Source organism: Polypterus senegalus, chromosome 18 (assembly GCF_016835505.1).
Source record: "Polypterus senegalus isolate Bchr_013 chromosome 18, ASM1683550v1, whole genome shotgun sequence".
In the NCBI taxonomy this organism is placed as follows: Eukaryota; Metazoa; Chordata; class Cladistia; order Polypteriformes; family Polypteridae; genus Polypterus; species Polypterus senegalus.
In genome coordinates, this window is record NC_053171.1 from 10,615,043 (window position 1) to 10,641,994 (window position 26,952).

At 38.7% G+C, this 26,952-nt stretch overlaps 1 protein-coding gene across 1 annotated transcript in view; it reads right to left on the reverse strand.

Annotated features, from left to right (window-relative positions):
* The window catches only part of grwd1 (glutamate-rich WD repeat containing 1), a 45,355-nt gene extending 21,238 nt beyond the window's left edge, over nucleotides 1-24,117 (reverse strand). The window contains exons 1-2 of the mRNA XM_039741469.1: nucleotides 23,784-24,117; nucleotides 23,173-23,290 (exon numbers count right to left, since the gene is read on the reverse strand). Coding sequence (XP_039597403.1) covers nucleotides 23,173-23,290; nucleotides 23,784-24,039 — 374 coding nt within the window. The 5' untranslated portion in view covers nucleotides 24,040-24,117. The remainder of the gene's footprint in view (nucleotides 1-23,172; nucleotides 23,291-23,783) is intronic.
* Nucleotides 24,118-26,952: the final 2,835 nt, after the last annotated feature.

Below are 26,952 nucleotides of genomic sequence, written 5' to 3' on the forward strand. Positions count from 1 at the left end.
ATTATGATTTTCTTAGTACTCACTCTTACAAAAGAGTTCTTTTATCTCCACTTGGGATATGTTTATGGACTATGTTTTAAGAGGATAAGCCTAAGTAACTAAAATAGCATAACATAGGTCAAAAGAAAAAAAAAAAGCTGCTTTACAAACACAAAACAAATGTGACTCAGTAGATCTTTACGTTGTTTACCTCCAGTGTGGAAGGTTTTTGTAAATTAATCCAGAGATGATTTCAATCCTGTACTCAATGCTAATACGATTGACGGATTAATGATAACCACCTGCATTAGTCTCCCTAAGAATGAACAAGACTATGAGAGTTAGATAAGAGATGGAAGATTTATTCTGAGAATAATAATAAACTATAGTAATATATAAAGATGATTAAATAAGACTTCTGACTGAACACCAAGACCCTAAATTTGTAATAGGAACTTGCTTTTAAACTGCATGGTAATTTACTGTTATTTATTAAATATCAATTTGTATGGCACTTATCTATGACTCTGTAAATACACAGCTAACCATTAGAAGCATGCAGTCTTAATACCGATTCCATTTTCTATCCTCTTAAAACACTTAGCCATTTTTGTGTTAATTTGATTTCTCTTAAATTTCAAACTTTTGCTTCATTAAATAGATTGATGTTGTTTCAGTTCCTCATTGGGTTCACTCAAGACTAACATTTTTTCACTCTGTCACTGCATACTTAAGACATATTCACATTTCTGTAAGTAAATGTTAACATGCTTTGTATTTCCTTATACTTCGGCATTTTTACAGCCTTTATAGAGATGAGGTTACAAAGAATCAATAGCTGACAGCTCAATATCTACTTGTTCTTGACACCATTATGGTGATGCAGGATCCAAAGATGTTCTCAGATCGAGCAGAAGAATGTACTGCATTGGCCCTCGGCTCTGTATAAAGATGAGGGAGTAATTTGGAAAAATAACCAAGTCTTTCAGCCTTCCTGTATATTTCAAAGCCACATAGATTTTCCTTCTAAACTGGTCAATAGTTCAGCTTCTGTACTGTGGCCTAAATCATCTGTAGTCATGAACTAAAAAGTTGCTCTGCTGCAGGGTGGAGTGGTGGCTCTGAGTCTAGGGATCAGTGCTGGCAATCAGAATATTGCCGGTTCAAATCCCATAAATGCCAGAAGTGACTCTACTCCGTTGGCCCCTTGAGCAAGACCCTTAACCTGTAACTGTCTAGTCCTGGGTATGACGTTAATCTGCATCCAGCCCTGCAAGCAGGTCCTCCAACTCAGGGGTTTGCCAGCCACTGTAAAAACCAACACACTGTTCAGTGTGGTCCTGAGGCATCACCCATTGCACAGCTGCATAGGGATTCCAATCTAGGTGGTTCAGTGCATGCTCCCAACCTCCTCCTCCTCCTCTCTACTACTGCTCTTTAGCTATCCGAGAAAGTACAAAACAGGGAGACAAATGCAATTTAATGTAAGCAATCATAATAATGTGTGAGATCATGGTAGGTGAAGACCATGAAGACAAATTACTTTCACCCACACCTGTAGACTTCAAGTGGTGTAGACAAGTAACCATGAGTAAAGGCTGGGACTGGCATAGCTCTTGTAGGAACACAAGATGACTAAGTGGTTTTCTGCAGTCCACTAGCATCCACACAAAAACCTATCACACTAGTTCAGGTTTTAGGAAGAGGGCAAGAACATAATGTTCATCCTAAACCCATCTGCATCATACGTCAAGTTACAGTCATTTGAAAAGGTTTGGGAACCCCTCTCAGCCTACATAATAATTTACTCTCTTTTTAACAAAAAAGATAACAGTGGTCTTTCATTTCCTAGGAACATCTGAGTACTGCGGTGTTTTCCGAACAAAGATTTTTAGTGAAGCAGTATTTAGTTGTATGAAATTAAATCAAATGTGAAAAACTGGCTGTGCAAAAATTGGGTCCCCTTGTCATTTTTCTAATTTTAATGCATGTCACTGCTCAATGCTGATTACTTGCAACACCAAATTGGTTGGATTAGCTTGTTAAGCCTTGAACTTCATAGACAGGTGTATCCAATCATGAGAAAAGGTATTTAAGGTGGTCAATCGCAAATTGTGCTTCCCTTTGACTCTCCTCTGAAGAGTGACAGCATGGGATCGTCAAAGCAACTCTCAAAAGATCTGAAAACAAAGATTGTTCAGTCACATGGTTTAGGGGGAAGGCTACAAAAAGCTATCTCAGAGTTTTAAACTGTCAGTTTCAACAGTAAGGAATGGAGTCAGGAAATGGAAGGCCACAGGCACAGTTGCTGTTAAACCCAGCAGGTCTGGCAGGCCAAGAAAAATACAGAAGCGGCATATGTGCAGGATTGTGAGAATGGTTACTGACAAGCCACAGATCACCTCCAAAGACCTGCAAGAACATCTCGCTGCAGATGGTGTATCTGTACATCGTTCTACAATTGTGCACAATTTGCACAAAGCATATCTCTATGGCAGGGTGATGAGAAAGAAGCCCTTTCTGCACTCACACCACAAACAGAGTCGCTTGTTGTATGCCAATGCTCATTTAGACAAGCCAGATTCATTTTGGAACAAAGTTTTTTGGACTGACAAGACAAAAATTGAGTTATTTGGTCATAACAAAAAGCGCTTTGCATGGCGGAAGAAGAACACCGCATTCCAAGAAAAACACCTGCTACCTACTGTCTAATTTGGTGGAGGTTCCATCATGCTGTGGGGCTGTGTGAATAGTTCATGGACTGGGGCCCTTGTTAAAGTCAAAGGTCGGATGAATTCAACCCAATATCAACAAATTCTTCAGGATAATGTTCAAGGATCAGTCACAAAGCTGAAGTTACGCATGGGTTGGATATTCCAACATGACAATGACCCAAAACACAGTTCAAAATCTACAAAGGCATTCATGCAGAGGGAGAAGTACAATGTTCTGGAATGGCTGTCACAGTCCCCCGACTTGAATATCATCGAAAAATCTATGGGATGATGTGAAGCAGGCTGTCCATGCTCGGCAGCCATCAAATTGAACTGAACTGGAGAGATGTTGTATGAAGAATGGTCAAAAAATACCTCCATCCAGAATCCAGATACTTAACAAAGGCTATAGGAGGCATCTAGAGGCTGTTATGTTTGCAAAAGGAGGCTGAACTATGTATTGATGTAATATTTTTGTTCGGGTGCCCAAATTTATGCACGTGTCTAATTATGTTACGGTGCATATTGCATATTTTCTGTTAATCCAATAAACTTTATGTCACTGCTGAAATACGACTGTGTCCATAAGGCATGTCAGATATCAGCCAATAATAAACAAAAATCCAAAGTAGTAATACTGGTTCCCAAACTTTTTCATATGAAAATTGGGTGTTTTATAAATTCTCTACACTGCACATTTGACTGACAAATAGACACTTTTTACAGCCATATGTGGCAAAAACTTCATCCATTAATTTCCAGCTGACCAACCATGAAAATTCAAAATTAATGTCCTAAACATGCGATCAAGGGGCTGCGGATTCATAATCTGTAAGGGGTAAATTATTGAGGCATGGACTATGAAAATGGTGTCAGTATGGGGAGGCATCAGTTCTGCCTCAAATAACGTGTACTCTCTTAATCATGGCACAATACTTGTTTACTCCAGAAATTAAACTTATCAAGACTCCATGTAATGAGTGAACTACAGTAATAGCACCCAGTAATGGATTCATAGTCCAGCTAGTATTGATTAATGTACTAAACAGTACAGCTCTGATTCCTGGTGGCTGTGGTAATGGATAAGATTAGAGGATAAATAAAGAACATTTAAAATCTGCTAAATACCTTCAAAGACAAATTTAAAGCACACAAAAAGTCATAATGGAAAACTGGACTTATTAAACTAACAATAGAAAGCTATATAAAAAAGAAGGGGAGCTGAAATATAAAAATACACAAGACCTCAAACTCAGTACTGAACTGGATACCCGGTTACTTTGTTTCTATGCCCTGGTAATTTGCTGGTCATTTTTGATAAAACAAATTGTTAACTATGTAAATGTAATGTTTTCTTAAAAATTACTAAAAACAATACATGACAAACCAATTTACATGAAGTCCTTCTAAATGCTCTTTTTCACAAACATTTGATATGACAGCCCAACCGTGCAGTTTGAGAAAGGGTACAATTAAAAGCCAGTGAGAAACGAGGGGGAATTTTTGCATTCCGCCAGATCTGCTTAGTATGGGCCTGGAAACCTAATGCTTTTCAGATGTCACTTATTTGCTTCCTTTACTTGTTTTTGAGTTTTTTGTAACTTGCAAAGGCTAAACTACTCTCATGACAATTTTTACAAACATAATCACATTCTGTACTATGATAGACGCATAAAAAAAATTAAGACCATATGCTGCAATACTTTTTCTAGTATAATCAAAGCACAATAAAAAGTAAGAAAAAACGCTCCTGCAATATTTTGCTAGATACAACCATTTATGAATTAGCCTATCATAAAATTAAAGTCAATGCAAGTTTAAAAATAAAAAAAAAATCTCCCATTTACATTGGTGATGTAGTGCAAGCTTACAGGATTTTATGCTTTGCTTGTCACTTAAAATGCTTAGTAACTAAACTCACCAACTGACTTGACTAACCAAAGGTACAAGTCTCATAAAAGTATAATATTAAAAATATGTTTAAATTCTTATAACAGTACTAGCTGATTACTCAGTGGCTTCGCTCACTGAGTGCAAGGGAAAAAAATAAAATGTAGTATTTATAAAATAAGTAGTAAAACATTTTAATAAAAGAATCTGAAGAACATACAAGAAGCGTATAAATTAATGAACAGTAAAAAATTTCCATAAGAGAATTTAAATGATATATAAGAATTGTATAAATTATTAAACAGTAAAACATTAACATTTAAGAAGTAAAGATACATTGAGTACTACTGCAGTGGTTTCGGGTAAACTACCTGCTTGACAACCTTGCACTACGATTTAAGAGAAAAATTATTCTGAGAAATGTGGATGCTGCCCTTCCGTGCTTAACGTGCAGAAGGTCCAAACAATTCCCAAGTCCAATACTTTACATGAAGAGGTTGGTACATATTCTTAGATCTAAACCCTCCATCTTCTTAAAAGAATTCATCACAAAGGAAACCTTGAATGTTGCGGGGTGACCCAAACTCACCTTAAGGGACAGTAAGTAGCCGTGCACCGCAATTTACCAAGAGAGTCATGCTTCGATGGCGCCAATTACACTCATTCACAAAGATTTCCACTGTCCAAGGAGCCGACGAGGCACTTGAAGTATCACATACAGTGCGAGAAGAGAGGACGCTGCCCGAAACTGCGAAGCTGTCGACCCGGTAGAGCAGCCCGACATTCCACACCTTCCAGCATCCATTTTGTTGTCACGACCCCTCGCCGCTGAAGTCGGTCTTCTACAGCTCGCCGCAGTTAAAAAGTAGAAAGACGCAAAGCTGTTTTCTTCATCTCTTCTACTATCAAGTACTGCCAATTATAAAAAAGTTACAATGGGGCAGTTTCCGAGACAGTAACTTGGACGAATAAATAAAACTTCTCTGTCAAAACGTGCCTAGCGGCAGACACTGGAGTCCAGAGAGGTGGGCTGAGAGAGGGCGACGCGGGGCACACTTCTATGGGATGTTTGTATTTACTTCTTTTCAGTATCAGTTCTGTGGTCATACATAATTTCCGTTTCGCGTGGTCATACGCAATTTCCATTTCAAACGCGAAATGATTATTTTATTTATTTATATTTATATATATACACATACACAGTGGTATGAAAAACTATTTTCCCCCTTCCTGATTTCTTATTCTTTTGCATGTTTGTCACACAAAATGTTTCTGATCATCAAACACATTTAACCATTAGTCAAATATAACACAAGTAAACACAAAATGCAGTTTTTAAATGATGGTTTTTATTATTTAGGAGAAAAAAATCCAAACCTACATGGCCCTGTGTGAAAAGTAATTGCCCCTGAACCTAATAACTGGTTGGGCCACCCTTAGCAGCAATAACTGCAATCAAGCGTTTGCGATAACTTGCAATGAGTCTTTACAGCTCTGGAGGAATTTTGGCCCACTCATCTTTGCAGAATTGTTGTAATTCAGCTTTATTTGAGGGTTTTCTAGCATGAACCGCCTTTTTAAGGTCATGCCATACCATCTCAATTGGATTCAGGTCAGGACTTTTGATTAGGCCACTCCAAAGTCTTCATTTTGTTTTTCTTCAGCTATTCAGAGGTGGATTTGCTGGTGTGTTTTGGGTCATTGTCCTGTTGCAGCACCCAAGATCGCTTCAGCTTGAGTTGACGAACAGATGGCGGACATTCTCCTTCAGGATTTTTGGTAGACAGTAGAATTCATGGTTCCATCTATCACAGCAAGCCTTCCAGGTCCTGAAGCAGCAAAACAACCCCAGACCATCACACTACCACCACCATATTTTACTGTTGGTATGATGTTCTTTTTCTGAAATGCTGTGTTCCTTTTACGCCAGATGTAACGGGACATTTGCCTTCCAAAAAGTTCAACTTTTGTCTCATCAGTCCACAAGGTATTTTCCCCAAATGTCTTGGCAATCATTGAGATGTTTCTTAGCAAAATTGAGACGAGCCCTAATGTTCTTTTTGCTTAACAGTGGTTTGCGTCTTGGAAATCTGCCATGCAGGTCGTTTTTGCCCAGTCTCTTTCTTATGGTGGAGTCGTGAACACTGACCTTAATTGAGGCAAGTGAGGCCTGCAGTTCTTTAGACGTTGTCCTGGGGTCTTTGTGACCTCTCGGATGAGTCGTCTCTGCGCTCTTGGGGTAATTTTGGTCGGCCGGCCACTCCTGGGAAGGTTCACCACTGTTCTATGTTTTTGCCATTTGTGGATAATGGCTCTCACTGTGGTTCGCTGGAGTCCCAAAGCTTTAGAAATGGCTTTATAACCTTTACCAGACTGATAGATCTCAACTACTTCTGTTCTCATTTGTTCCTGAATTTCTTTGGATCTTGGCATGATGTCTAGCTTTTGAGGTGCTTTTGGTCTACTTCTCCGTGTCAGGCAGCTCCTATTTAAGCGATTTCTTGATTGAAACAGGTGTGGCAGTAATCAGGCATGGGGGTGGCTACGGAATTGAACTCAGGTGTGATACACCACAGTTAGGTGATTTTTGAACAAGGGGGCAATTACTTTTTCACACAGGGGCATGTAGGTTTGGATTTTTTTTCTCTCTAAATAATAAAAACCATCATTTAAAAAAACTGCATTTTGTGTTTACTTGTGTTATATTTGACTAATGGTTAAATGTGTTTGATGATCAGAAACATTGTGTGACAAACATGCAAAAGAATAAGAAATCAGGAAGGGGGCAAATAGTTTTTCACACCACTGTATGTATGTATTTATGTATGTATGTATATATATTATAAGCTACTATAAATACAAAACAAAACAGAGAGTGTACTCTAAATAGCAGCTTTAATAAATCCACATATATTGTAATGTGATCCAGTACCGGCAGAACAATTTGAGGAATGGGTTCAACAGGATACCTGAAATATTCTTTAGTGAGTTTAGTCAATGTCGACTCAATACTATCATGCAGTTCCTACAGATTCTTTCAGTTTCACATGCAGGCTGCAAACCTCCTATTTTACCTTCTCCCACTGGACTGAGATCTGGGGACTGTGCAGGCCACTGGCATATGCTGAAACTACTGTCATGTTCATGGAACCAGGTTGAGATGAGGAGTGTTTTAGAATAAGACACCTTATCCTGCTTGAAGTATGCAGTTGAAAAATGGTAGACTGTGGTCATAAAAGAATCCACATGGTCAGCAAGAATGCTTAGGTTCTCTGAGGAATTCAAATGACACTGTTAGTATTAAGAAGCCAAAATTGGTCCAGGAAAACTCAACCACACAATTAGACTTAATCACTACAAACCTGCACTGTTGACATAAGGTAGGACAGATCTAAACTTAATATACCAATTTGTTAACACTACCACCTACATGCTGCAGCACAAATCAAGATTTGCCAGAACAGGTTGCATTTGCCTTAACTTTCAGTCATCAGGACTTGGTAATCATGTTCCTTGGAGCATTATATTTCTGGACTGGAATCCAAATTAGTTTTATGCAGCTGTAGGCCAACAACTCTGTGGTCTTGCTGTGCATTAAGTGATGTTCTTTTGTAAAGGTACACTCTAAAGTGCTGGTATTGGAGAATAGGTTGCTTTCCTGTTAGCTTGAACTAGCCGGATCATTTTCCTGTGACTTTTTACATTTTGGTGTTTTTGGACAAAAGAACTGCCGTTCACTGGATGTTTTATACTTATTGCACAATGTTCCAAAAACGTTTCAGACTGTAGTACATGAAAATCCCTGGAGGGCAATTGTTTCCAAGATGCTAAAAACACTACATTCGCCGCCACCACCAGTTATGCCCCAGTTAAAGTTGGCTTCTTGCCTACACTAATTCTTGGTTTAACAGCAACTAAACCTCTTGACCACGTCTGCATACTACACATACTGAGTTGGAGTCAAAACATTGGCTAAGTGGAAGGGCAGCTACTTATGACATGGAGGAAGTGCACCTAATGAAGTGGCTACTGAGTGTATGCATTAAACAAGTTTTAAAATGCAAAATTACTTTTGATATTTATTTAGAGATGTTCTGTAGTAACATGCAAATCACAACTGTTAGCTGTTGCCTTATTTCTACAATGTGATCACCGGCATATAGTGACTTGTTCAGGTTAACGTGGTTAGGAAAAGCTCAGTAAAGAGACGCTGATGATGCTACATTACCCTATACTCGAGGGCACAGATTCCACAACTTGTGATTAGTAATGCTAAAAAGATAATAAAAATGATTTAAAGGAAACATGAAACTACCACCAACTGACATTTATGGGAGGCGAGCACACTGCTATTTTTAGATACTTGCCAGCAGTTTATTAGCATTACCACCTCAATAAAAACTGTCCTAAGGAAATTGATAGTCCATTATGAAACATCGAAGGCTAAAATAACTTAATGTAACAATGTAGTCCAGATTAAGAGGCAGTCCTATTTCCTTACAATTATAAATGAGAACGATGGTAATCCAAGAGTTTTCTTCTCAAACTACTGACTGACTATCTTCTATACCCAGCTCACTCAATGGAAAGCATCCTAAAAACTACTAGTGAAACTTAGGAGGCTTTCACTATATTTTTTAAATGCACAATTAATGACATTCGAAATAATATAGTTAATCCCACTGCAAAATTAATCTGATTGAATCCTGGTATTACATTTTTTTTATATTATTGATTTTATTAAAAACAAGCAGCATTCCATACAAATAACTCAAGTTTAACAAAAAAGGTCTGAAAGAAATCAACCCCCACTCATGCCAGTATTCCATTTTAAGCGAGTTAAATTATTTCACCAGAATAGATCTACCCAAACTACGCAGAATAATTTCTCAAGTGAAACCCTCCACCAGCACCTTTGACATAATCCCAACAGACGTTTTCTAAGAAGTCTCTCTTGTGCTAATTGATAGTGTACTTGACACAGCAAACTCATCATTAGATACAGGGGTCTTCCCTGACTGTCTTAAGACTTCAATTGTCAAAGAAAAATAATCCTGACTCCGTTTTGACAATTTTAGACCAATATTTAACCTGCGTTTTTCAAGTAGAATTCTAGAAAAGGATGTTATTACGCAGCTAAATTATTACTATAAAAAAAACCACTCTATTCTTGACAAGTTTCAGCACTGGTTAAAGTAGTAAATGACTTGTAGGTTAACGCAGACAGAGGCTGTACGTCTGTTTTTGTTCTCTTTGGCTTGAGTGCACCATTTGACACCATTGATCACAGTATTCTTATAAATCACCTTAAGTCAAAGGATGGGTCTCTCTGGTCATATCTTCAAATTTTACTTAAACGGCCAAAAAATTCTTTGCTATTTGTGGTAATTATACTTCGGAGCCCCATGATCGTTTAAATGGGGTACCACAAGGATCTACTCCGAGTTCACTGCGCTTTTCAATCTATATGCTTCTATTATGTCAGATTATCTCAAAGCACAAGGTGAGCTACCACAGCTGTACTTCTCAATAGTACCTGATGACCCTGACGCTCTTGGCTCCATGAACCTGTGTTTTACTTGCATTTCCAAATGAATGGGCAGTAACTTTCTCAAATTAAATAAGATTAAAATAAAAAACTTACGCATTGGCAAAAATTGACATAGTAAGGGTATTAGAAATAAACTTGATCCCTTAGGTTTAAAAGTCAAGTTGGAGATAAGGAATTTAGGGAGTAACTATTGACTCCGACCTAAATTTTATATCACATATTAATCAAATTACTAGGACTGCATTTTTTCATTTAAGGAATATAGCTAAAGGTAGACCTCTTATAACTCTACAAGGCACTGAAAAATTCACCTTTTGTTTTCAGTCGGCCAGATTACTGTAATACACTTACAGGACTATCTAAGAAAGACATCAATCGTTTACGGTTAGTGCAGAATGCAGCAGAAAAAATCTTAACTAGAAAAAGAAAATCTGAGCAAATTTCACCAGTTTTAGCGTTGTTACATCAGTTACCTGTGTCATTCAGAATGGACTTTAAAATACTATTAATGGTTTACAAAGCCTTAAATAATCTTGCCCCATCCTATATTTGGGAATGTCTGTCCCTTTACACTCTAAGTCGTAACCTCAGATCTTCAAATGAAGGTCTGCGTAAAATTCCGAGAGTCAACCTGAAAGGAAGTGGCGAGACAGCCTTTTGCTGTTATGCATCCAAAATTTGGAATATTTTGCCATTAGAAATTTGCCAGGCTAATGCTGTACACCAATTTTTAAAAAACTGCTAAAAACCCATAATTATTTTAAAATGGCTTTTTCTTACCTACATTTTAGTTGTATCTCTATTAGTTTATATGGGCATGGAATTATTTTCCTCTGGGTTCTGCAATTCTGTACAAAGATCTGTTCTCTGCTGTCTTTTCCAGTTCTTCTGTCGTGGCGATCTACACCACCACCTGATCACGACACCATGCTGCCCCCTGTATTTATGGATTGACTGGCAAGTGTCCCATGACCATCATTATCATAATGTCTCATGACTAGTGTCTCATATGACCATCATCATCAAATTCTTCCATGTGAAGCCTGAAAACCACGAGGACTGTTTAAGACCATCTTTGTTAGGTAGAATGCCAGTGGGAAATGGGCAGTTTTTGGCCTTGGAACCCCTGCAGATTTTTTTTCCCCCTAAGCGAACAGGAGTTTTTTTTTTTTTTCCCACCCCTTGTCCTCCTGACCTTACCTCTTCTTTGTTAAATACTGTATAATGTGGTTGACTAATCTTGTTTATATATATTTTATAGTAACTTCCTTTTTATTTAATTTTGCAAAGCACTTTGACCTACACTGTTTGTATGAAAATGTGCTGTATAAATAAATGTTGCGGTTGTCTTCATGAGTCAATTACCTTTTAACAGATTCTCAGTCAGCTACACTGGGCCAGCTGCTTTTCAATAAAAGCACAACATCCAAAGAGAGTTAAAGGGTCAGAGAATTTATTAACCATTGGAATTGTTTACATCTGACTTAAATTAAAGCCAGAACAGTTGATTAAACTCTACAACCTAGTACACAAAAAAAAAAAAACAAACAATAGTTGACCAATTGGAAGAATACCCAAACTACTTGCAGTCTGATAAATTTAGAAAATAGTAATTGTGCATTACACATATTTATGTTAGTTTCATGCAGATGTTAACATCTTTTAATTCAGAAAAATGAGTGTGACCAAAGTACAAGTGTTGTGATGTGAAATTTTGCATACAAGTTGATAAATATTTTGTATGTCTTTATCTATAGCTTAGACAAAGCAACGTAATATTAGTGTTACATTACTGATAATGACAGCAATGGTTTGATGGTTTACGAACCCCTTCACCCCTGTAGGACCGAGTCTCTTTGTAATTCTACGACAGGGTTGGGTTTTGGGGAGTGCCTTAAACCAGTTTGGTAAATGTTTCTCTGAAGTCTCTCAACCCCCATAGGAAAGGCTGACTAACTGGTAAACTTTAGCTCAACAAATGGTTTTGAGGGGTGGCAGGTATGAAGAGGTTTTCTGTTCCCCCATTGGTCTGAAGTATGGCTGTTTGGAACTGGCTTGTGTCAGAAGCCTTTAAGTACCATGACACCCTATTGGCTGTAGGGGTTGGGCAGAAAACCAAACTGATAAAGACCATTTCACACCATGAACTGAAAAGGGCAACACAATGAAGAGTACAGCTCGGCAGCCATATTGACAGGCATGTGGCCTGTTCTGAAGAAAGCTGACCACAAATGAGGACTTAACTGGAGACATTTAGAGTAACTAACATGTCTGTGTGCCGCCTAAAACTGCACATCACCATTTATCAGGTTGTATGGCTGCCAATATTTAAATGTACTTTGCATATTATTATTTATGAATATTATCAATAATTCATAATTTTATGTGTAACTTAACTCCTGCTTGTCTTTTACTACACCTAATTGCCTGAGGTTATAGATGTAGAAGGGAAGGTGGTAAGAAGTTATATGGTACAATACCTTAAAAAGTGGTAAGTCCGTGAGATTTGAGGCATTCTGACAAAGGCAACATAATAATACAAAAGGGGAAAGAAGAATAATATATTTCTCTACCAACAAAACAACAACGAACCTATTATGTGTTTGTTTTGCTGATCTTTTCATAAAAAAACAAACTGAGGAGAAAAGATTTAGTATCTCAATTTATAAAACAAAAGTTAATATTTCTTGACATGATCTTGTAATGGAGCTGTGCTTTTTACATAATTCTCTCTTGTTAAGTGTGTACTAAAAAGAACACGGTAAATCAGCTATACAGACATGATTCATGGGTATGATGTGTGGTGCATAATGAGATGACAGGGCCCAAGTGTACTTCTGTAACATGTGTGTAATTAATAACAAGATGTTATGATGTCATTCATTTAATTTATGTTATGATAGCGGTGCATTTTTTTTTAACCATCGTCCCGAGTTTCTGGTGGTGAGTCAATTGTAAGGAATGAACAAGCAATCAAGCTGTTTACAATTCAGGGTGTCAGTCTGTAGCAATCGCCCGATACGGGAATGCGATTCCTACACTTCACCACCCAAAGAGAGGGAAGTGGACGATATTTGAAGGATAAAATAGCATTACCATATTCGGTCCTCGGCCCCTCTCGTCCCCTATGACGTCCTTAAATAACTGACAAAAAATCAAAATCAGAAAAAAATGGGACTGATAAATATATTGAAAACTGCCAATTACATTTCCTTGAACGGAGTGCTCATTTGTGATTCTGCTTCCCCAGACGCCCTTCCCTGCGGCAAAATTCTATCCCCTGGTTTGACACAGACATCAATCCATCCATCCATTATCCAACCCACTATATCCGAACTACAGGGTCACGGGGGTCTGCTGGAGCCAACACAGGGCACAAGGCAGGAAACAAACCCCGGGCAGGGCGCCAGCCCAACACAGGGCACACACACACACACACACCCCAAGCACACACTAGGGACAATTTAGGATCGCCAATGCACCTGACCTGCACGTCTTTGGACTGTGTGAGGAAACCGGAGCACCCGGAGGAAACCCACACAGACACAGGAAGAACATGCAAACTCCACACAGGGAGGACCCGGGAAGTGAACCCGGGTCTCCTATCTACTAGGCAGCAGCACTACCCGCTGCGCCACAGTGCGGCCTTTGACACAGACAAAGAAAAATAAAAAAATTAAAAAAAAAAAACTGTTCCCAGAGAAAGCAGAAAGAAAGATTTAACGTAGTCCACATATACGAAGAAGAAATCTGCAGTTCAGTTCCTACCCTAGGAAGGCATGAGGGAACACAAAAGACCTCTAGACGAAAACAGCTTCTCCGCTAGCTATCACGAAGAAACGTACTAACAAGTCCGACTCACAAACGGGAGCACCCAGAGAACACCAGACCCTGGCCTTTTCTCAGGGATTTGACACACTGATTATTTCTTCAGGTTGGCCACCCGTAAATAGCAGACGTCCCTGGGTGAAGTCAGATCATGACGATTCTTTACAGCGTAAATAGTCGCCTCCTTGCCTTCCGCCTTTTCCTTCCTTGATCCGCCAATCCCCTTAAAAAGAAAAAGGTTCCAACCGAAACATCTTTTCCCCTCTCGGTTGTTATGGAAACATGAGGCCAGCAACATGCAGCTGGAATATTTATTGGGCAGGATCCTCCCAGCACTGGGTCGTCCTCAAAAGTGCCTGAAGGGCCATTTATAGATACCCTCCCAGCCACATTATAATGTGTTGGACAGTCCAGAAGGCCAAGCTGACTGACAAGTTATGTAGCCTTGCTACATATCATTAGGACACAAAACCTCAAAATATAAACAAGTACAAGTGTCATTCACTGAAGGCAGCTCTATCAATTAATGTTTTTTTTTCCTTTCTTTAAATTTTATTAATATTATATATATTATGTGTGCTTCTGGGTGCAAGGGCAGCACTTCCGCCACACTGGGGAGTGCTGCAAGAAGTCCATCATCTGGCACCGGGAGCACATCCAGGGCTGAATAAAAGGGGCCGCCTCATTCCATTCGGGGAGCTGGAGTCGGGTAGAAGAAGAACGGAGCTTGTGTGGCAGGAGTGAAGGCTGCCGAGAGAACCACGGACTGTGAACTGTAAATAAATAGTTGTGTAAATATTTCTGTAAATAAATGCGTGTGTGGTGGACACTGTGTTGTCGTGTCTGTCTGTCTGTGGCCGGGCTATCTTTTACAATATATCTATATCTATCTCTATACACATACATACACTCACACATCAGTAACAGCGCACTGCACGTTACACTTGACTTCTGCATTCCTAGTTTTCCTCCTCTTTCTCTGTATGTTTACCATTCGATTTTATCAGAGTTTGATGCGCTTGCTGCTTCATAAGCAGCTCTTCTTTTCTCCACCCTAGCGGCCCGCTACTTCTCTTCTTTTGTCGGCATCTTTTTGCGTTAAAACTGATTAAGTCAGTGTTTGTGTTGCAAATTACGTTTTCTTTCATTTTTCACTTAAGCTGGCACTTAAGTCTTCAAACTGCCTCAAGAGTGATTTAAGATATGAAGAGGAAGTGACAGCAAAGGTGGTAGGGATGAGAACGGCGCCCGTATGCATGTGGCGCCCTGCAGGCCGCTGCCGAGAGTTGAACATAAAATAAAAATAAAAAGAGAAATAACCTTGGAGGTCAATCATCCCCCCGAAAGTGGATAGTAGACGTCACGTAGTACATGTGTACCAAATTTCAGGTGGATAGGTCAAATGGTTTGCGAGCTACAGGTGATTTAAAATCCTAGACAGACAAAACTGAACAGCCACGGTAGCGGTTCTTATATAAGAAGATATTGCCTATAAAAATTATCCACTCCTCTGAAGTTTTCACATTATTATTCAACACTGAATCACAATGGATTTGATTTGGTCTTTTTGACACTAATCAACAGATAAGCTTTAAATGTCAAAGTGAAAATGTAGAGTGGTTTAAATTAATTACAAATATAAAACACCAAATGCATTGACGGCATAGTTCTTCACTGCCTTTAACATGACAGACCTACACCATCAGAGGAACAGTTGTTTGGAACCTAGTTTTGTAAAACTTAACTTGCTTGTATGGAATGATATTTGATTTTAATAAATTCAACCAAATTAAAAAGAAAATGGAAAAAAAGAAAAACTAACTAAAAAGTTACCTCATTAATTAAAAAGATCCCCCATTTTTAGTCAAGGGGTTTCAATTAATTGTAGTATAAAAGCATGGAAGGTCCAACTTGTGCTATGTCAGTAGAGTGGCCTAATCTAATAATGAATGAAAAAAAAAAGGAACACTCCAAACAACTTCATGGAAAAAGGATTGAAATGTACAAGTCAGGCAAGGGAAACAAGAAAATAGCCAAGTCAGTGAATATCCCTTGGAGTCCAGTTAAATCAATCACTAAGAAATGGAAAGAGCATAGCACAGCTGGATATCTGTCAAGAGCAGGCCATTCACAAAAACAGAGTGATTGTGCAGTAACACTAATAATGAAGGGCATCAAGAGGTCGAAGAGAACCCTGAAGGAGTTACAAGCTGGACTGGCTGAGACTGGACAGACGGTGCAGCTTACAACTATTTCCTGTGTGAAGAGGAGAGAACAAAAACAAATAAATAACCGCCATCCCCCACAACAACTTGGCAAGAGTGTGGAAGAAAGCTCATGGGAGAGAGATAAAAGAAAATTCTGTGGTCTGATAAAATCAAAACATTGCATTTTCTTAGCCATCAGACTAAATGGCATGTTTTGCATACTGTGCAATATCAAAAACACACCTTCCTAACCGTGAAGCAAGAGAGTGACAGCAGCACAATGTCATGATAATGCTTCTCTAGAGCAGAATCTGGAAGGCTGGAGAGGATACTGGGTAAGATGAATGCAAGCAAAATACAAGGAAATCCTGGAGGAAAGCCTGACACTGTCTGCATGAAACCTGCGCCTTGAAAAAAAAAAAAAAGGTTTGTTTTCCATCAAGACAACACCACCAAACACAAACCCAAAGCAATAAAGGAATGGCTTCAAAATGACAATGTTAATGTCATGGACTGGCGGAGTCAGAATCCAGATCTCAATTCAATTGAGAATTTGTGGTTCGACTTGGGGGGGGTAAAGGTTGTTCACTCATTATTGCCATGCAATCTGACAGCAGTTTTACAAACAAAATGGAGAAAAATGGCCGTGCACACAGACTCGAGGATGGAGTTGCTGCCAAAATCGTATCTACTGTGGAATACCGGCACATACAGCTCCCCAAACCCGGACACAAACAGGCACAGAGATGCAAGTGCAAAAAAACAAAAAGTTTATTTCCTTGTAGGGCAGCTCTGCTCTACTCTACTCTCCACTCCCCACTTCAAAGCATAGCACATAATCATCGACAGCAATACTGCTCAGTCCTTTCCCTTTCTCTTCTTTCTCTCTTTTGATTTCCCTGCCACGTCCACTCCTCTCCTATCAAGCTTTGTCCTTCCCCTCCTGACTCTGGCTCCTCTTTTATAGTGCACCCAGAAGTGCTCCAGGTGCTTTCAGATCCTTTTCTGGCAGCTATTCCCGTTTGTGGCGTAAGTGCTGTAGTCCTGGGCTCAGGAACGGTCCAGGTGCATCCTGGCGGTGGGCATGGACCCTAGCAGAGTTCAGCTGCTAAGCTCCAAACCCATGGCCCCGATGTAAGCCAGGCTGGTTGCCTTCTCGTGTTCCACAATAAGTCCTCTCCCTCGGCCCTTCCATTACAGGGGCGTCCTGGCCGTCCGTCACACTACTAAATCCTGACTTGATACTTAATGCAATTCATTACTTTGTAGTTAATTTACTTTGCAGAGATTGTTTTTCACTTTGACATTAAAGAACCTTTAATCTGACTATAAAATAAATATTATACAAAGTTAGTCTGTTTTTATCACTGCAACTTAATATAAATATATATATATATATATATATATATATATATATATATATATATATATATATATATATATATATATATAAGTTAAAGAGTGATAAAAATGCAGGTAAAAACAGACTAACTTTGTATAAAAAGTTTATCAGCATGCTGCTGCTGGAGTATGTGAATTTCCCCTTGGAATTAATAAAGTACTGTATATCTATCTATCTATCTATCTATCTGATGATCACTGTCAAAAAAGCCAAATTAAATCCATTATGATTCAATGTTGTAACAATAAAATATGAAAACTTTCAAGAAGGTAAATCATTTTTATGCACACCGTATCTACACAAAACTGAAGATCTATAACAGGGTCACAGCATCCACATTAATCCCAATTTCAATTGTCTCTGTGGAATAAAAATGGAACCAACTATTTCCAATAGCCATGTACTCCAATGGCTACTGCCATAGATTAAATATACTGTTCATGTGCACACCTCCTGTACTATAAAACAAGAACAAATAGTCACTGTCTGATTTTTCTAAATATTCTGGAACTAATTTATTCAGATTAGCTCAAGTCCCTAGAAACACTGGACTAAGCAGTTCTGATAATAGATAACAACAACAACATTTATTTCTATAGCACATTTTCATACAAATAATGTAGCTCAAAGTGCTTTAGATGATGAAGAAAGAGAAAAAAGAAAGTAAGAATTAAAATCAGAGAACACTAATTAACATAAAATAAAAGTAAGATCCTATGGCCAGAGAGAACAGAAAAAAATACTCCAGACGGCTGGAGAGAAAATAAAATCTGCAGGGGGTCAGAGGCCACGAGACCGCCCAGCCCCCTCTAGGAATTCTACAAACAAAATAAAACAAAACAGACTAAGCAAGCAAATAAAAGTTTGATCATTATTTCCCTGTGTCATGGTTAACCATCCTATGTGACAGATACCTCAAAGCCTCTTCTGTTCTCTTTGCAAAGAGGAAGCACAAGTGCTTTGTTAAAGGAGTCCAGAATATTCTCTATAACACAGAACTCTTCTGGATAATCCTGGGCTAATCTGTATCTCTTTGAGCTGAAGTGAATACAGTCGACCCCCGCAAAGTCACGGTTCAGAGTTCGTAGCCTTAGTCGTTCACAGATTTTTCCTTAGAACCTAATTAATAATTGTTTGCGGAAACCACAAATATCCTCCTCAATTTTTTATGGCTTTTTTGGTGGTAATACTGTACTATAGAAAGAACATAAAGCAACCGCAGAGGAAAACGTGGCTTGGGATGGTGAAATACCCCTGTACTAGGGCGGAAGGTTTGAAAGTAGCCAATCTAAGAGCATTATTCATTTCCCCTTGCTGCCGATTGGCTGCTGCCCTGTGACGCATCTCCGGCAATCCAGTATCAACAGTATTTTTCGTTTTGTTCTTCTTAAGGCCCTAAGATGCCGCCCACGCGCCTGAAGAGGAAACCCACACAGACACGGGGAGAACATGCAAACTCCACGCAGGGAGGACCCAGGAAGCGAACCCAGGTCTCCTTATTGTGAGGCAGCAACACTACCACTGCGCCACCGTGCCACCCAGATCAAAATGTTTAAAGTCAAATTGTCAAAGGTCAGCAAGTTGAGGCATTTCTGGGTCCACTCCTCCACAAAGAGTTCAACCACAGCGCTGAGAAACAGACGGTTAAATTACTCCAGGAAACATCTGCTTTCAATTATTACTGCCAAAGCTGGCACAGCCAGTCACCGAGTCCAAAAAGGAAAATTACTTTTTCACTTGGGGCACCTGGTGCGAAATTTGGACCACTAAGGAGCAAATCAAACTAAGACACAAAGTGTTCACTTCTTTCACTTAAGTAGCCTTAAGTTGAAGCAGAGAGGATTCTATTTAGCTCTATTCAAGTAAACAAGTAAGAGTATTTCTATACCAAATAAAACCCTGCAGGTAAATCAATATAGCATGTGTTCTCACACACCACAGTGAAACAATTTATTCTTATACTCAAGTGCAGTCTCTTATGGAGGTCAAAGGAAAAATGTTTGTAATGTTCTCTGGTTCCCTTGCGCTCACTTGAGTGAAAGGGGAAGGACTCTTATCTTCCTATGACTTTCTTTGGTTTGGTTACCTTCCACAAACATCCCATTATCTCTCTGGGACGTGTCTTTTAAGAAGAGAAAGTTGAACAGGCCCTGCTGCGGTAAAGGATTTCTAAACTAAACTATGACTAAGTCAACAGCGTGCTTGACTGTTTGTATATTCTTCTAAGCGGTGGAAAAAGAGTTATTGACCTGTTCTCCAAACACAATAGAGACTGTGTTGGCCACAAAGTTCTGCTTTCATTTTATGTGTAGAATATTATTTGACTTACCCTTGAGAATCATCCAGGTGAATTCTGGAAATTTCCAAAGGTGAGCTCATGAATACCTATTTAATTAAATTTTATCACACAAAATGACTTTTCATAGACTTCATTCACATCATGTTAGCAAAACGAGGGCAGTTTTGGCACGAGCCCATGACATTCAGTTGTGTGGTTCATCATTCTCAGTGACTCAACCTGACCACTCTGTGACTTGACCTGCCAAAATCAAACAGGTTTTGATAGGTGTAATCCAACACTCTCAAGGAGGATGACACCCAGCTACTGCAGTCATGGTGTATTTCTTGGTAAATTTCTAACAGTGAAGTCATTACTACCGATCCTACTTTGCCCACTGTGGTATAGCGGGGCCGCAGCTTAAATTTATATATATATATAAAAAAATAAAAAAAAAAGGCGCCAAGTTTTAAATCCATACAGCCGTGTCGCTCTCCGTGGGCATGACTGCATGACCACGGGGAGTTAATGAGGTAGTTGGAGCAAGTCGCACCTGCACGTGTGGGTGCGATCGTTCTCAATTGCTTCATTGGCTTCCTGCGGCGTGTGATTAAGGCGCTGCACCTATGGAGATGCGAGTACATATACGGTGGTCCAGATCTAACTATGCAATTTTCATAACGCTATAACTTAAGTTTATTGCATAGAAAATCACCCGAAAAATCCCGGACCATTGAGAAGTATGCGAACTGGTGACATGAAGAATCGTCTTTGCGCCGAACTGGAATTGTCCCCACATAAATCAAAGTCATCCAGACGATCTGAATATGCATAATTAGATCTGGACCAACCTGTATACTCGCCGGCATAAAAAGAGGGGAATGGATTAATGAAAAGAGGAGGTTAAAGGACATGAAAGGCAGTCTTGGAAGATATGATCTGGCCACCTGGAAAGAGGAGACAGCACGAGCTGGGGCCCCGCAAAGGAGCGTTTGGCTATGGCGCTCTAGTCCACCCCACTGAATGTTCAGGTGAAGCTGGGTGAGCAATGCATGAGCGCGAAGGAAGAAGGGAGGAGAACCAACTTCGGACGAAAGGATCTCATTGCTGTTGGGTCTCTGCCAGCTGCGGGAGTAATGGGTGAGCCGGGGAGAATGAGAGATGAAGGTGGGCGGAGATCGTGAGTAATTTTAACTTCTGATTTTAACCTCGGATTTTAATGGATTTATTTTTATTCCCACTTTTTATTGGATTTTATGGATTTAGTCTTTAAACACTGCACTATTGACACTTTTGTTGGTTCTATTTGTGTTGACTTTGCTTTTAATAACGGCACTTGAGCATTTTTTTCACCATCCTCTGGCTTCATCAGTGTATTGTCCTCATTTGTCAGCTCATCTCGGTCATAACTATCGATGGTGTTGGTTCACCAGACTCCCATGTGGAAAGAGGGAGTCTGTAGGGGGCTGGCATCGTCACACCCACCAAAAATGTCTTTCCTTAAAATGAACAAAATGCTGATAATTCCGTTTATTCAACATTAAACAGAAGCCACAGCAAGTGGAATCAATCAATTCAAAAAAATAATCCTAAAAAGATTAACCAAAACTGTAGTCAGGAATGCTTATTCATTAAACACAAATCTTAACAAGTCTAACTTTCAAAATGTTTTTTTCCAGTATTTTTTAACTAAGAGTTAGTATCTATTATCTTTTCATTCTTAAATAATACAATATCCAATAGTACTAAGGTGTTGTGCTGTGTTAGCCATTATGGATGAGGTGAGAAGTTAAGCAAAATGACACCTTTATATTGGCTAACTGAACAGGTTACAATACATCTTGCCTGAAGACGGGGCCTAAGTTGCCTCGAAAGCTTGCATATTGTAATCTTTTTAGTTAGCCAATAAAATGTGTCACTTTGCTTAACATCTCACAATGTCCAATAGAAATTTTAAAACAACATACATTGGTAAAGCAGTTCTTACCACAATTCCAAAGCCTTACGGTACTGGCCCTAAAATCTGTAAAACGAGCTGACCGATAGGAAAAACTGATAAAAACTCGTTACTTTAACACGGCTTTCTCATAGCTTCATCTTAGGTTTAATCCTGATGCTCTGTATATTCAATTATCATTATTATTCATGGTCGCAGTGGTTCAATATCCGTACTAACTCCTACTTTCTCTGCTGTTCTTCTTCCGTTTTTCTGTGGTGGTGATCTGTGCCCCCACCACCTAATCAAAGCACCGTGATGTCCCTACATCAATGGATTAAAGGCTAGAAGTCCACATGACCGTCATCATCAAGTTCTTCCATGTGAACCCTGAATACCATGAGGACTGATTGAGCTCATTGATGTCAGGTAGAATGCCGTGAGAGGGATGGGTGGTCTCGTGGCCTTGGGACCCCTGCAGATTTTATTTTTTTCTCCAGCTGTCTGGAGTTTTGTTTTTTGTTTTTTTCTGTGCTCCCTGGCCATCGGACCTTACTTTTATTCTATGTTAAGCGTTCCCTAATTTTCATTCTTATTTATTTTGTCTTTTTTTCCTCTTTCTTCATCAAGTAAAGCAATTTGAGCTGCATTATTTGTATGGAAATGTGCTATAGAAATAAATGTTGTTGTTGTTGTTGTACTTTTCCAGGTGTTCTAATTGTTTAATCCATTACTTACTAATTAGTGGGTCTGACACTAAAGTAGTTGCAGCCTTTGATTCTTCAGTGTTGTTTGCCTGGGTGTTGTTTTTTAATTGTCATTAATAAGATACAACGAAGGAGGAAAACTGCACAGAGAAAAGGGCAAAATACTGTATAATGAAATCAACAAAAGAGAGTTAAGCATTTAAATCTATAGCAAAAGCAGAAATATTTCTAAATGTCTTATAAATGTAAACAATCATGCTGCTGTGCTTTTCCTGAATGTAGAACAACAGAAAACAAATACCAGCTAATTAGATGAGATCAGTGTTATCAGGTCTTGTTACCGATTATGAATCTGGTTGGAACAAAAACCTGCAGCCACAGTGGGTTCCCAGGACCGAGGTTGGGAAGCACTGCCCTACTGCACAGCATTGAGTTTTAATTAGTAGTCCTGACCAGCCCTGGCATAATCATTTTGGGGGTTGGCTTGGCTTAAATTTTGAGAAGCCCTGCACAAGACAATATTGTTTTGGACAGACAAACTAACAGTGATATCAGCCGGTGCCACAAACTTTAGGCACTCGACTAGCTTTAAAGTTTCTTCTGGATTGTAAATGGTACTGTGTAAATAAAACAAATATGATAAAATAAAAAAAAATGTGAAGACGGGACTAGCAGAATACCTGTTACCCTGGGCTGTATCTGCTTGGGTTCCGGCACACAGCAGCAGAGACTGAGGAAAGTTTTCTCGGTTATCTCCCTGCTTATCTCGGATAATATCAAAGCTTAGACATGGCGCTCCTAATGGAAGAAAGAAGAGCAAAAGGTTATACAATTGCAACTGTCAATATCAATGGCTGAAGGTGGCTACCTTAGTACTTGTTAACGTCCGTATACTGGGCGGGACATAATTCACATGAAATCAAAGCAGGAAATATTTATTTTTCGAGTCATTTTTAAAATTTAATAAGACACCTTAATTAACATAATGAACAAGCAACAACTTAAAAAATACTAGACTTTACCTTCGTTATTTATTATCATTTCTACAGTTCAGAATTAAAGCTTATAAGAGATTTCTATAGAAAATACCGAGCCCACGTTAATATTCGAGAAGTATTTAAAACAAAACATTGGATAAGCAAGTTCGTCACAGCGGAGCTCCTCCCCCGTTCTGTGAGTGAACCATCTTTAACACAAACTTTAAGTTGAAGATCGTTTTCAAGATTACATTTTTCCTAAAAAATCTTGTGTGTTTCTCGATGTTATATATGCGTAGTAACTGTCACCTTACCGGTCTGACACTGGTGATATAGCCTGTATGCAGACTCTTCCATTTCTAGGACTTCTCCCGGCTTCAGAGAATCGATTCCCGGTATATACACGGCAGCCTGCTCCTCATTATCCGCATTTTCGTCTTCATCGCACTCGCTTTCCATTTCTGCCTCTTCTTCGTTGTCCTCGGCTTCTTCTTGCCCCTCAACTTCATCTAACTCTTCGTCCATTTCTCTATCAGAGGTAGAAAACGTGTCACCATTGGGCGCCGACATCTTGAAAAAGGGCAAAACAGACCGCTGATTACTTGCTTCCAACAAGGGCCTTGACGTAGAAATCGCCCTCTTTGGTCAGGGAAAGATCACGTGGTATTTGTGTGCGCTTTACCCCGCCTCCTTTTTTTAAAGGAGAACGCGTCCTTCTACAAATTAAAGGTTGGCAGGAGCGCACTTGGTGCCAATTCCAGGTGTTCAGAAGAGTTTTGGAGCTTGAGAGGTTAAAAGTAAATTCATTTCCACATGTTTTTTTAATCTCGCAAAAGTCAAGAGCGTTGAACACATTTCTTAAAATGTTTAGTAGAAAGAAAACAAATGAAGTGCAACAAAAGCCAATGCTAAATTCAAAACGTAAGAAAAAAAATCAAAATGCATCTTTTAATTTAAATTTATGATTTGCTATATCATTAATATGAATTCGTATTTAAATAGTATGGTTTACTGTAGCTCTATGGCCGTTGCACCCTATGCAGAAAGCATTAGGAACTCAAATCTACTCTTCCAATTATTTATCTACAGTATGTCGTATAAGCTGATAGGGATTTATTTTTGCATTTTATTTATTTGTTACTTATTTATTATTTTTCTTACCTTATTGAATTTCATTTCTTTTCTTGTAACTACCTCTTTGACATCTTGAAAAGCACTTTAATCTATATTGTTTGTATAATAATGTGCGATAGAAATAAATGTCACTCAAATGCATGCAAGGGCAACAGTGAGATCTAGCAGTCAATGACCTAAAGACGGGTTTTTGCTATTTTTATTACTTAACCCGAACTCAAAAAATATTATTATTATTATTATTATTATTATTATTATTGCTGTTAATATTATTATTAATAAGAATAATAGTAACACACACGCCACCTCCTGCTATTTTTTGCTCTTCTGCCTTACCAACTAACCAACCCTAAGCTGAACTGCCTTGAGGAACAGAAATCAAACATTTGCCACCGTTTTAACAGTAAAAACGTTTCCTCAAAGCTGATGCAAATAAACCAAGAGGATTATTTATCTATATGAAAAATAAATATACCTGAACCAAAAACTGCCTTTTTTTTCTCATAACAAAGATTCAAAAATTCTTTTAGGTTGCTACATTAGTATCTCATAATTATGCTTTAGCACCTCAGAATTTCAAATCATTTTGTAATTTGGATTTAATACTATAATTTTGACATCTGCTAATTTCTATATACCATCTTTTCTCATGATAGTATCAATAATTTTGATTTATTGTCATGATTTTGATTCAGTAGTTCTTAAATTCGATTTATTGTCTCATAATTATGATTTATCATTTGAGCTTTCATTGGTTAAAATTGTATCACTTGATTTGAACAAAGGTGATTGGTGACCATCTTCAATGGTGTGAAACAGGGGTTCTTAAACTTAAAAGCACCTAACTAAGAAAATCAATAACCATACTGGGAGCCATGTAGGGGATTATTGCTCTAAAGACAGCAGGGCCATACAGACAAATGGCAATGACCATATAATACAAAAAACAGTTAATGTTTTTGTTTTCATTGAAGGAGATTTCTCACCAGTGTTTGAAGTAGAAGTAAATTAAATGAGGTAGGGATTTTTATTTGGGAGGTGGGGGATATTGGGTGGGGGGGTTACAGCGATATTCAAATGCCATACAGCAAGACTTTATTGATTTGATGAGCCCCCCCGTGAAGATTCTCGAAGAGTTTCCGGTGCTCACAGTTTGGTGAAACGTTCATTGATCATCGCAAGACAGTGAAACTCGATCGATCAACTGGAAATCCACCTTGAATATTCACAAAAAGTGCCTGATTACTTTTAAGGAAGGGTATCAGTACTCTGTGTTGAACTTGGAAGAGGTGCGGTGCGTATCGACCTTCTTCAAGCACTGTTTCTGACATGAATAATACATGTAAACAAATACAATATAATGTTGTAGCCAGCATGTCACCCTAAAGATAGGCAGGTCTGGAGGGGTGATTGACAGCCATTTTTTACAGGTGTGCTGATCTCTGCATTCCGGAAACCCCAGGAACTTTCTAGTTGTACCCTACAAGTTTGGGAAGGGTTGGGAAGGCAGGTGGAGCCTCCTGCCATAGTACAGATACCAAGGTGTAACAATAAAATGCTGATTCACAATTATGAGAAAGTAAATCAAAATTATAAAATAGTAAGTTGAAAGTAAGAGCTAGTGAGTCAAAAGTTTGAGAATGTAAAACTAAATTATGGTACTAAGGTATAAAAATGAGATAGTAAACTGAAATGATCAGATAGTAAATCATAATAATGAGATAGTATCTTACAATATCAACATATAAATCAAAAATATAAGAAACTAATAATGAGATAGAAAATCAGCTTTATAACACAGCATATTGAAATTATGAGATGTTAAGTTAAATTATAGAGTAAACTGACATTTGGGAATTGTATGTAATGAAAGAATTGAAATCATGACACTGTGAATCATAAGACGCTAATTTTGAGACAGTGTACTATGTTGTAATTATGACATAGTTCCTTCAATTAATAAGACTTGTCGCACACGTGTGCTTAGGAGGCAGTCAGCAAGCTCTGAGGTGAGTGAAATATCATGAGACAAGGGGTTGATATGCGGTACTAACACCTCTCTCTCTCTTTTGTCAGACAAAAAGAAGAAAAATAACTCGCCTTACACTCTTCTGGGTTCCAAAGATGGCTTCCAAAAGTCACTTCTGCTTTTTTCTGGCTCTCAATGATGACATCATTTCCGGCACCCCATTTCAATGACGTCACTTCCGACCCCTTCGCCATAACGTCACTTCTGGCCCCCATCTTGATGACATCACTTCCGGCATCACCTCACTGCCGGCTCCCAATGATGACGTCACTCCCGTCTGACATTTATGGCGTCATCTCCTGCCAACTCATCTCCGTCAG